At 41.9% G+C, this 12,538-nt stretch overlaps 1 protein-coding gene and 1 pseudogene across 1 annotated transcript; both read right to left on the bottom strand.

Moving 5' to 3' along the window:
- Positions 1-3,582: 3,582 nt before the first annotated feature.
- On the bottom strand, positions 3,583-3,772 carry LOC122897761 (annotated as a pseudogene).
- Positions 3,773-10,940: 7,168 nt separating this feature from the next.
- LOC122897223 (melanoma-associated antigen B17-like) lies at positions 10,941-12,002 on the bottom strand. Its single transcript, XM_044235409.1, has one exon. The coding sequence runs from the start codon at positions 12,000-12,002 to the stop codon at positions 11,001-11,003; it is 1,002 nt and encodes a 333-aa protein (XP_044091344.1). The 3' UTR covers positions 10,941-11,000.
- Between the last annotated feature and the right edge of the window lie 536 nt (positions 12,003-12,538).

The raw sequence follows: 12,538 nt of genomic DNA on the forward strand, positions 1-12,538 counted from the left end.
TCTTTAATCATTCAAATTTTAAATTATTGTATTATTTTATTGCAAAGTCTTTTTACTGTAAATATCCTTAAATTGTTCCTGAGACTCAAGGGACTGAATTATATTGATGAGTAAATCAAGCCGTGTTATGAAGGAAAGTGAAAGTGTGTAAGAAAATGACACAGAAACATTTTTCAAAGACTATAGATATAAAAGATGCGATGCAGTGTTAGATGGTAAGAGGATTGTCCTACCTTGATGTTCAAATCTGAGTAAAATACAGAGGAGTTAAGAAATTTGCTCATTGAGAGTTGGGTGTTCAGGGACATGGAATCTGAATATCTAATGCCAGTTTGATAAAACAGAATATTGGGCAAAGTGGGTTTTCAATACAGCAGACATATATATGCCCATGTTCAGAAAGGAATATGGAACACACAAGTCACAGAGAGGGCAAAAATGATAGCATATGTTATAATCATTTAAATAATAACAGCTGCTAGGACTCCTGGAAGGCACAGTCAGTTAAGCGTCCGACTCTTGGTTTTGACTTGGGTTGTGATCTCAGGGTCATGATCTCGGGATCGTGAAATGTACCCCCATGTTTGGCTCCACACTCAGCCCGGCCCCCTCTGCCTCCCCCTCAAATAGTAAATCTTTTAAAAAAAAATAACAGCAACTGCTTTATGATCTGGTAGGAATGTATAACTACTTAAAAGCAAGAATGCAGCAGCAGATCGTTTAGATCTGCAGCAAAGGCATGCTAAAGAAACAAGGTGATAAATTGGAAAACGAAAGACGAGTTTCCATTTGCAATACTCAGGTGCTGCTCTAACTATAAAATCGTATCAGGGAAAATACTGATGTCTATTCATTCTTTTTCACCTTTTTTAGAGAATACGGGCAAACTTTTAAAGAGAAAAAGTAAAGTAGTTTAAGAATTGTACTGCTAACTAATATGTATATGCCCTGTGTGATGGCGAATCTGCGGAATCACCTTCAGATCAAAAGCATGTGGTAAAACTTGGGAATTGATGAGTTCTGAAAAGAAGACCATGGTTCAAACACAAGGAAATAAAACATGCTCACTGGAGAAGAGAGAATATAATTCTTTAATAAAGGAAAAGAAACTAACGGAGCAGGTGAGACCACAGGGAGAAAATTACTTGGGCGTGAAATAATGGAAATTTATATCAATGTGAACAAAATCATTAGTGCCTTTGTTATGAGGACAATTTATAAATGCAAACTTTGTAATAGAAGAATTTCGACACCAGAAAATAAGTATGTGATGTGTAACTAACAATAGAGAGGTTAGCAGCATTGACAGTAGGAGAGAGGAATTAAGTAAATCATGGATCCCAGTTCTGTTTCCATGGTTTTTACTTTGTGAAAGATACTCACATGTTAACTTAGGAGATGTGTTAAATAATAGTCTGTGAGGGGAAATCTGCTTTATCTGACATCATCCTCATGAAAATAAGTAAAAAAAGAAATAAATTTTCAGTTACTACTTGAAATTAATGGCAGCAGTGAAAATATTACATATTTTAAATTGCACAGTTTTACATTTGTTTCCTTTGCCTTTGGAGACATGTCTTCAAAGAAGTTGCTGTGGCTGTTTTCGAAGAGGTCTATGTTCCCCTCTAGGATTTTGATAGATTCCTGCCTCACGTTGAGGTCTTTTATCCATTTCGAGTTTATCTTTGTGTACGGTGTAAGAGAATGGTCGAGTTTCATTCTTTTGTATATTGCTGTCCATTTTTCCCAGCACCATTTATTGAAGAGACAAAAGCTAAAATGAACTTTTGGGACTTTATCAAGATCAAAAGCTTCTGCACAGCAAAGGAAACAGTAAAAAAACCAAAGAGGCAACCCATGGAATGGGAGAAGATATTGGCAAGTGACACTACAGACAAAGGGCTGATATCCAAGATCTATAAAGAACTCCTCAGGCTCAACACACACTAAACAGATAATCACATCAAAAAGTGGCAGAAGTCCTGAACAGTTACTTCTCCAAAGAAGACATAAAAATGGCCAACAGATACATGAAAAAATGTTCAGCATCATTAGCCGTCAGGGAGATTCAAATCAAAATCACATTGAGATACCACCTTACACCAGTTAGAATGGCCAAAATCAACAAGATGGTAAACAATGTGTGTTGGAGAGGATGTGGAGAAAGGGGAACCCTCTTACACTCTTGGTGGGAATGCAAGTTGGTGCAGCCAATTTGGAAAACAGCATGGAGATTCCTTAAGAAATTAAAAATAGAGCTATCCTATGGCCCTGCAATTGCACACTGGGTATTTACCCCAAAGATACAGATGTAGTGAAAAGAAGGGCCCCAGTGTATGTATGTACCCCAATGTTCATAGTAGCAATGGCCACTGTCACCAAACTGTAGAAAGAACCAAGATGCCCTTCAACAGACAAATGGATAAAGAAGATACGGTCCATATATACAATGGAATATTATGCCTCCATCAGAAAGGACGAATACCCAACTTTTGTATCAACATGGACGGGACTGGAAGAGATTATGCTGAGTGAAATAAGTCAAGCAGAGAGAGTCAATTATCATATGGTTTCACTTACTTGTGGAGTATAAGGAATAACACAGCGGACATTGGGAGAAGTGAGTTGGGGGAAATCAGAGTGGGAGAGGAACCATGAGAGACTGTGGACTCTGAGAAACAAACAGGGTTTTAGAGGGGAGGAGGTTTTATGGGGGGGGCTAGGTGAGCCCAGTGGTGGGTATTAAGGAGGGCATGTACTGTATGGAGTACTGGTTGTGGTGCATAAACAATGAATTTTGGAACACTGAAAAAAAATTAAATTAAAAAAATAAAGAGCACAGTTTCTTTATATGAGCTCGGCTAACAAACATAGAAATACAACGTGTAATACTAAAAGTGATCAGTGTTTTATGTTGTTGCAATGATTAGTTGCTTAGCAGCAATTCATATAAATATTGAATATAGTGAATGAATCCAATCATGTCAGAGAAGATTTGTATAAGTTATATGTAGGTATATGCATATGTATATATTTCTGCTTTTAAAATAAAACTTAAATCTTTCTAGATGGAGTCCTTTAAGTTGGTTGAATGCATATAGCCCAGTCCATAGATTTTAAAATTTTTTCCTAATTATTAAAAGGTAAATTTTGAGAATGTGTGTTTAATTTCAGTGTCAGGATATTTTAGATTTATGTGTCAGTTTAACTGGGCCATGGGGTGCCATGATCAAACATGATTCTGGGTGCTTCTGTGAGGGTGTTTTTGTATAAGATTAACATTTAAATGTATAGGTTGTCCTCCCTAATGTGGGTACTCCTCTTATAATCACTTGACGGCCTGAATTGAACAAGGTCTAGGAGAGATTCCTTCCCACCTGATTGCCTTTGAGATTGGACATTTTTTCCCCTATCTTTAGACTCGAAATACTGGAGTTTCAAGTCTGCTGGGCTTCATAGTGGAACTAAACCTGCAGCTGTCCTGGGCATCCAGCTTGTCAACTCATCCTGCAGATCTTGGAAGTTATCAGCCTCCATAATCATGTGAGTCAATTACCTACAATAAATCTCTCTAGAATGATTGATAGATACATAGATACACAGAGATGTATGTATGTGTATATACACACACACACACACACACACACACACACATACACACATACACACAAACATCCTATAGGTTCAGTTTCTCTGCAAGGTATGTAAATCAATTAGCAATAATCGCGCCTCGGATAAACCTCATTGGCTACGATACTGCCACTGCAAGGTATGTAATTCAAATTTTGAATATTTATAGAATTTTATAAACATAAAGGAAATGCATATATATTTTATCAGTGTTGGAAAATATAGAAATCATAAATAATTAAGTAATCATATACCTTTCCACAAGGAGGAAAGGAATATTTTTGATATTTTGCCCTGAATGTTTATACTCTGCTTCTTATGCATGTGTCTGTGAATATATGTACATATGTATACACATACACATACATACATATATACACACACAAACATACTTGTGTGTGTTCCACAGTCTTTCCATCCAAGTTTTTATTCTAATGTATTTCAAATATTGGATGGCTTACAGTTTGAAGGCATTTGTTGATCACAAAAATTAAGGTTTTATTTTTTTTTTTATTTTATTTTTTTAAAGATTTTATTTATTTATTTGAGAGAGAGACAGTGAGAGAGAGCATGAGCGAGGAGGTCAGAGAGAAGCAGACTCCCGTGGAGCTGAGAGCCCGATGCGGGACTCGATCCCGGGACTCCGGGATCATGACCTGAGCCGAAGGCAGTCGTCCAACCAACTGAGCCACCCAGGCGTCCCCAAAGTTAAGGTTTTATTTATTTATTTTTTTTAATTTTTTATTTATTTATTTGACAGAGAGAAATCACGAGTAGATGGAGAGGCAGGCAGAGAGAGAGAGGGAAGCAGGCTCCCTGCTGAGCAGAGAGCCCGATGTGGGACTCGATCCCAGGACCCTGAGATCATGACCTGAGCCGAAGTCAGCGGCTTAACCCACTGAGCCACCCAGGCGCCCCAAAATTAAGGTTTTAAATTTGGATTATATTACTTATATTTCTGGCGAAGATGGAACAATAGGAAATGGATCTAGATACCTGCCAGAAACAACTAAGAAAACAGGAAAAAGTGCCAAAATATATATGACAACTATTTCCAATATATTGGCCATCAAGAAAGGAAAGACAGTTGACCCCCGAGAGACTGAAAAGAAAAAAGTGAGCCCAGAATTGCACCAGCTTGTTGCCTTGAATCTATAGGTCAGAGACTGGTAGTTAAAGTGAAACCCATAGCTTAGGAGTTGAGAAGATAAGACTGAGGGTCAGAGGGTGGCCAGGAAGTTCGAGTTCACAGGGCAAAGTCCCAGACTGAGAGAGGTGCACAGGGAGAGAATTTCAGACTCCACATGGGGTATTTCCTACTTGCACAAGTCAGAATGGAAAACCATATCATGCCCAGAGCATGAGAGAGAGTACTCAGAAAGTTGCTTCTGTCATGATGCAGGCTTTGTCTTAGATTTATGCAGTTTGGCAACACCCAACAAACCTTTAAAGCAAACATTGAAAAAAAAAAAAAAAGTGTTTCTAAGAATCTTGTCTGAGTTATAGAATAAAGCTCAAAAATATATAGGTATTGGGAAAAAAACAGTATCTGACACACCAGGGCTTGATAAGTGTGAACAAAGCCAAATTCACGATGTTTGGCATCCAATTAAAAATTGCCCAGCATGCAAAGAAGCAGGAGAATATGTCCACTAGCAGGAATAAAAATTAAGTGATTAAAATTTATCTAGAAAGGATATAGCTAATAGAATGAGTAGACAATTACATCAAAAGAGTTATAACTATATTCCATTTCTTTTCAAAAACAAAAATAAAAATAAAACATGGTAAACAGAGATACATAAGACAAAGGAACACAAATGAACTTTGTGGTACTAACTTCTGTGCCTGAGATAAAAACATACACTCTTTTGGACTAATGACAGATTAGATATGACAGAAGAAAAGATTAGTGTATGTTGAAGTCACAATAAGTTTTTTTTTTTTTAGATTTTATGTATTTATTTGACAGAGATCACAAGTAGCAGAGAGGCAGGCAGAGAGAGAGGAGGAAGCAGGCTCCCCGCTGAGCAGAGAGCCCAATGCGGGGCTCGATCCCAGGACCCCTGGGATCATGACCTGAGCCGAAAGCAGAGGCTTTCACCCACTGAGCCACCCAGGCACCCCCACAATAAGTTTTTATAGCACATCTGTGTCTCCAAAGGAAATGAAAACACTAAGCCAAAACTATATCTGTACTCCCACATTCATTGTAGCATTATTTCAGTAACCAAGACATGGAAACATGGAAACCTCAGTGTCCACTGATGGATGAGTGGATAAATAAAATGTAATAAAATAATAAAATAAAAAATAAAATATTATATTTAATATATGATATAATATATTAATATATTATAATAATATAATCAATATAATATACAATATATTATATATTATATTGTATATATATTATATTGTATTATATATTATATTGTATATATAATATACAATATATTATATTATAATTATATAATTATAATTATATTAATTATATTAATTATTATAGTTAAACATATTATTATATATATCATATATAACCTATAAAATATTACATACTCCTAAAAAGAAGGAAATCCTGACATTTGCAATAACATGGATGGACCTTGAGGGCATTGTGCTAAGTGAAATAATTCAGAGAAAGACAAATACCATATGATCTCACTTATATGTGAGAATCTTTAAAAAACACCACCAGCAACCAAAAAAAAAAAAAAAAAAAAATCCCCAATGCTTAAATACAGAGAACAGATTGGTTTTTGCCAGAGGTGGAAAGTAAAGTGGGTAAAATGGGTGAAGGTAGTCAAAAGGTACAAACTCCCAGTTGTAAAATAAATGAGTCCTGATAGGAAAAAAAAAAAAAAGTATAGAATTATTTTTAAGATAATACCTGTCATGGGCTAATTTTATTCACCACAGAGGCTGTTACAGAATTTACTAGGCTTGATGTAGAGTAGGCAGTTGTGATTTCTCTGTATTGAATTATTTTGCTGCAAGAATACATCACCATTATCTTGGTAATTAAAATACTTAAATAAGTCTAACAACAGAAATAGGAGGTGTGTATTAAAGCAACTGCTAGCTGATGCCACAGACACAATGTGAAGTCTGAACAGCTTCATCGAATGAAGGCGCATTTCTGGATGTGGATTGGAAGCGGGGGTGGAGGGAGTCTGTGCTATTACGTGACCCAGTGATTCAGGCTCTATGCATCACCTAAACAGGGGTTCCAGTGCTCGCTATAGAGCAAAAGGAGAAAAGTGTGGAGGTGGAATACACTCTGTCAAATATATAGGCCCAGAAATGAGAAAAAAAAATGCTTCCACTTATATTTCAGTGGCAAGGGTAGTCACATGACCCTTCCTAACTACAAGCGAACTGGGCAGCGTAGTCTACTGGTGAGCCAAAGAGGAGGACAAGACACCTATGGATGAGTAGCTCTAGTCTCTCCCATAAAGTTACACAGTAGATGCTCAGGAAAAGAGCATTATAACAAATTCTAACACAGGACTCCTGGGTAGCTCAGTCGATTAAGCTTTGCACTCCTGATTTCAGCTCAGGTCATGATCTCAGAGTCATGGGATCAAGCCCCACTTTAGCTCTGCACTCAGCAGGGAGTCTGCTTAAGACTCCCTCCGTCTCCCTTCGCCCCCTCCCTTGCATATGCTTTCTCTCTCTCTCAAATAAATGTAAAAAGAAAAAAAGAATTTGTTATGAAAACAATCTCCTCCACTCCTGGTGGCATTTCTGGCAAGGCTAAGTCTGCCTTAAAATTCTACAACATTCTTAAGACCCTACCATGTGGCAGGTGCTTCACAATACAAGATCACATCAGGTTTATCCAAAGGATCCTATAAAACTTCAGCAGGGAAGGAACATCTTCTTCTCATAAAAGCTTCTTTCTGGGTTAACCATTGCAGTAGATTCCAGAATCTCAGTAGGAAAAGAATGTTCTCTTTCTATTAAAGCATGGTCAAAACCTTAACTCGTGAGTCTGGGCAACCCTCAGCATGACTGGGCAGGCAGGACACTTTAGAAGCCCCAGTAGGCGAGGAAAAACCAAGGTATTCCTCTGGGGCAAGGACTGAGATAAGAGGCAACAGAACGGTGCTCAACTATTTTAATCTTTGCTGTTACAAGACAGTGTGTCTCCCAAGGAACCACTTTCCTCTCTCAGAAGTGCTCTGGGCTTCTGATTTCAGCGTCAGCAGGTACTTGCTGCATAGTCAGATCCCGAGTCATTCCTCATCCCCAAATTGCGAGGGAGGCTTTGGTTATTGACCACTTGGTTAAGCTCCCTCATCCGTGTCTTTGTTCGGAGGCCAGTCTCAAATACCACACCGTTAAGGGATTCCAGAGTGGGATGTGGAGGGCCAGGGCCTTCATCCATCCATGTATATAGAGCACCTAGTACACTGATTGGCAAATATTGGGTCTCTTATTAATGACAACTTTTACTCAGATCATCTTGGTCCCAGGTGATACCACCCACACCTTTGTAATTTTTTTTTGTTTGCTTTCATTCAGCCTATGTCAGAGAATATGCACTGCAGGACAGAAAACACCAAAATAGCCAATATGTTTCCTGGCAAGAAAATTGTCCTTATTCGAGGGGTATGTATTTTAATTTCAGTATGAGTCTTACCCAGTTAGGTGCAGCTCAGTGGTCCCTGACTTAGAATTTGCAGAACTGTACTCAAGAAAACCTAATTACAATGCCATTTCAATGGAGTGGGCTCTGGCTCTCCTCATCCAAGGCAGAGTGTGAACTTGGTGGCTTCTTGACCATACATTAAGAGAGTAGAACCCTGTTTCTTAGAAGTTTCTTAGATATGATGTACATGAAACACCTGGTTTGTCCACTGTGTTCATCAGCAGTGGGACAAAAGTGCAGGACCCCATCTATTCCTGCTTCAGGTGGAGAGGTGTCTCTGGTTTTCCCACATTCCCAAGGTTGCTGTTAAGAATTCATTCCAGGGGCACCTGGGTGGCTCAGTCGCTAAGCCTCTGCCTTCGGCTCCGGTCATGATCCCAGGGTCCTGGGATCAAGTCCTGCATCAGGCTCCCTGCTCGGTGGGAAGCCTGCTTCTCCCTCTCCCGCTCCCCCTGCTTGTGTTCCTTCTCTTGCTGTGTCTCTCTCTGTCAAATGAATAAAATCTTTAAAAAAGAAGAATTCATTCCAGGCTTCAGTCTGTCCACTCCCAGACACACAATCTGATGTCTGTCCTTTGCTTAGGGTTCGCTTAGCCTCACGTAGCCCAACACATTCCGCCTCTGAAGACCTCCAGAGTCACAGCTCCAAACCGCCCAGCCTCAGGTAATCTACACTTGACTGCTCTCATGTGGAAGTTCCTCTTCTTCCTCACTGCTTCTTTTTTGTTGACTTTTAGGTCTTAGAGTATATCTCACCATCTTCCTTTGATGACAGCTTCTCCTAGACTTGTAAATCTATGGGCAGTGGCTCAGTCTTCTTTTTCTTTCTATTCCCCCATACTACAATGGAGTTTCCCAAAGAGCAGATGGTGAATTAATACTTGGTAATTAGACAGTAAGCAGGGTTTCTAATGTATTAGGATTTTATTTCACCCACAATCCTGAATAAACAGAGAAAATCCAGGTATGTGTGTGTGTGTGTGTGTATGAATTTTATATATATATATACACACACACATACATACATGTACATATATATTTAATATGTATATAATCATATATATCTACATATGTATCTTATATAGATATATATATATATAGACAGGTAGAGATGCAGATACATATTAAAGACTAAAAGAATGAGCCTGGCCAAGAATTTAACCATTATTGTCCAATTTTTCTTTTTCGTGATTCCCAAGTAATTTTCCCATAGAATTAGTTCACATTTTCATGACAGTCCCTATGCCAATAATATGTTATATTGTTCTGGTTAATAGAAAATATAAAGGGTTAGGGAAAAAACTGGACCCCTTGTACAATTTGCTAACACTACTGAGGAACTTCACATCAGATTAAGATGGGCATACTCCAGACTTCAGAGGCTAAAGCAAGCATGACCCCCGTCTGCTCCCCACCGCCCACCGGTCTATATTCTCTCTAGACTGGTAGAAGGGGTGAGGCTCTATGGGACTGCACTGTTCTGAGGCTGGTGACCCCCTTAGATCTCACTTGGTCAGGATCTGGACTGGTGCCTCAGCCCCCACTGTTATGGGGTTGGTGGTCTCCTCAGTCTTCAGGGTCCTCACCTTGATTCCTGCTACAATCTAGAAATTCTCCCTCTGCTGACTTGATGAGGTTTCTCCCCTATAGGAGATGCCATGGGAGGAAGCGAGTATGATTCATCATGTTTCCACACCTGGGTCTCTCAGGCCCAACAAGGGAGAAGGCTGTATATAGCCTCATTCTTTCTGGGAAAAGTATTCTTATTGTTACTCAGTGTTACTGCCTTGACTTCTGTTAAAACCCTCTTCTGGAAGGGGCCTCCCTGTGTTACTCCAAGGATTTCACATCCCTGTGACCATCCCTAGCTCTATCACTTGCCAACCTTATGAAAGTGAGAAATGTACAGTTATTTGTCAGAAAAGGGAGTCTCCTAAGTCCTGTCTTGTAGGAATGTTGGAATGCACACTGTATTGTAAAGCACTTGGCATACTTATGGGGAAATATTGGATCTTTAATCATTGATATTTATGATTATTTTGAAACCCCAAGTTATCAACCTCCTATTTTTTTTGTTCTTAGTCGAGTAGATATTAGAGAATATACAGTTGCTCTTCAACAGTCTTTAATAAATCACACAAATCCAGGGTAGATAACTTCTAATATTAGGGAAGAAAGACTAAAAGAAATAGAGAATTGAACATCTTAAATTTTAAAAGCTTTTTCATACACTTTGTGATCCCAACTATTTTGCTATTGGATTCCTTCACATCTCCATGTAAATTGTGTTCTGATGGCGTGTTATATTGTCTGGATCATGAACAAATTATTGAGTATTTTTAAATTGTTTCATAAATACTAAAACTGGAACATTAAAACCTTTTTAAACAGCAAAAACTGTATGGCCCACGTTGTTTATATATTTATACTATGAAGCTAAGTAAAATTTCTATTAAAAATTTTGAAAAAATACTAAATATCTTCAGCTAGTATCTGTTTATCTATCTTTACCTTGAATAACTCATGTGAGGAAGGAACAAAAAGAAGATATGTTTTATTAAAACTACATCCACCTCAAACCCCACTACTTAAAATGTTGAATTCTTTCTTAACTGTGAGAACACCTATGCTTTGTTCCCTCCCATCCCTAGGGCTCGGCACTACTGGGAAAGTGCCCTCTCCCACCCCAGGGGAAAGCAGCTGCCCCAACTGCCTGACTAGAACCGGCGCCTGCTACGGCCCACCACGCGCTCCTCCTCCTCTAGCAGAGCCTCCTCGTACAGCTGGGGGAAGCAGCTGGGCAAGGTGTCGTTGATCTTGGCCAGGGCCTGCAGCACCTGCATCTTGCTGGTCTCCACACGGGCCCGCGGGCCCCAAAGGAACTCGTGGCGCAGAGGGTCGCTGGCGGGCACCGGGCGGTACTCCAGGTAGCCCTGGCGCACCAGGTCTTCAGTGATGAACTTGCGTGGCTCGCCGAAGACCAGGTGCCTCCTGCCCTCCTGCACGCCCAGCACGTTGAGGAACTCCCAGACCTCCTCCTCGCTGGCGCGGTTGCCCTTCATGAAGATCACGCCCAGGAGCGCCATCAGGAGGCCGGTCTTGGGCAGCCCCTTGCCGCTGCCGCCCGGGGTGCCCTCGCCCGGTTGGGTCAGCTTGCTGACCAGCACGTAGGACTGGCCGCGGGCATCGACCTCCCGGACCTCCAGCCCGAAGACCAGCTCCATGCGCTGGGAGGTGAGCCTGAAGATCTCGGGAAAGTGCTCGCCATACTTCCTGCCAACGATCTTCAGCAGCGCCGCCCGTGTAATGGGCTCTCCAGAGCTGTGCTTCTCCAGCAGGAACTGCACCAACATCCCGACCTTGCGGATCAGAGGGTTTTTGCGGATGGCCCGGAGGGCAACCCGGGGAGCGGCCTGGGGAGTGGCCTGGGAAGCGGCCAGGGGGGCAGCCAGGGGGGCGGCCGGGGCGGCAGCCGCGGCCGGGTTCTCTGCACCCTGGTCACCTGGCAGGCCTGGGGTCCCTGGGCCAGGAAATCCAGGGGCTGAGTCACCCTGTGGTGGTGAAGATGGACCCGCCTCTTCAGGGGAGCACGGGGGAGCAGGGGGGGGCTCCTCCTCTGCTGCTACAGCAGCAGGAGCATCCCCGACACCCTGAGCCTCACCGCGGCCCTGGTGGCGTTTCTCCCGGGCACGGACCTTGCTCTTCTGGCCCCGAGGCATGGTGACTCTGGGTAGGGCTGGCAGGCAGTGAGGGCACCTGGAAAGGGGGGACAGTGAGGTGGGGGGGCCCTTCAGCAGAGAGATCCCACCTTGGTTTTGACCACGGACGCCCCTGCACGGGCCCCCAGGGCACTGCTCTAGGACCCCACAGGGCTCCGTTACCCTGTTCAGCCTGGACCCTGAGGAGGAAGGTGGTGTGAGCCTTGGGCCCCAGCCAGCCAGCCCTGCCTGGGCGCTACGGGAGTGACGTCAGTGTTCCTGACAGTGAAGACCCCAGTGTCTAGGTAGGCCTGAGGAGTGGGGGGTGGAGGGGAGGGTCCCCTGTTAAGTGTTGGGAAGAGCTGGGCCCCCACCCCCTCCCCTGCTCTGAAGGCGATCTGGGATCTTACATGGTACCCTCAAGAAGGGAAGGAGGGAGCCTTCACAGCCCACCACTGAAGTCAGGGGCACCTAGTGCTGACCACTGATGGGAGGGCTTCTCTGCCCTGAGTTCATGGGATCCTCGGAATGACGCAGAACCCCCACTCTGACTCCAT

Source organism: Neovison vison, chromosome X, assembly GCF_020171115.1.
Source record: "Neovison vison isolate M4711 chromosome X, ASM_NN_V1, whole genome shotgun sequence".
Classification (NCBI taxonomy): domain Eukaryota; kingdom Metazoa; phylum Chordata; class Mammalia; order Carnivora; family Mustelidae; genus Neogale; species Neogale vison.

What these genes read in the sequence shown, in the direction of transcription:
- LOC122897223 (XM_044235409.1), bottom strand. Translation starts at nt 12,002, where the DNA reads ATGCCTCGGGGCCAGAAGAGCAAGGTCCGTGCCCGGGAGAAACGCCAC.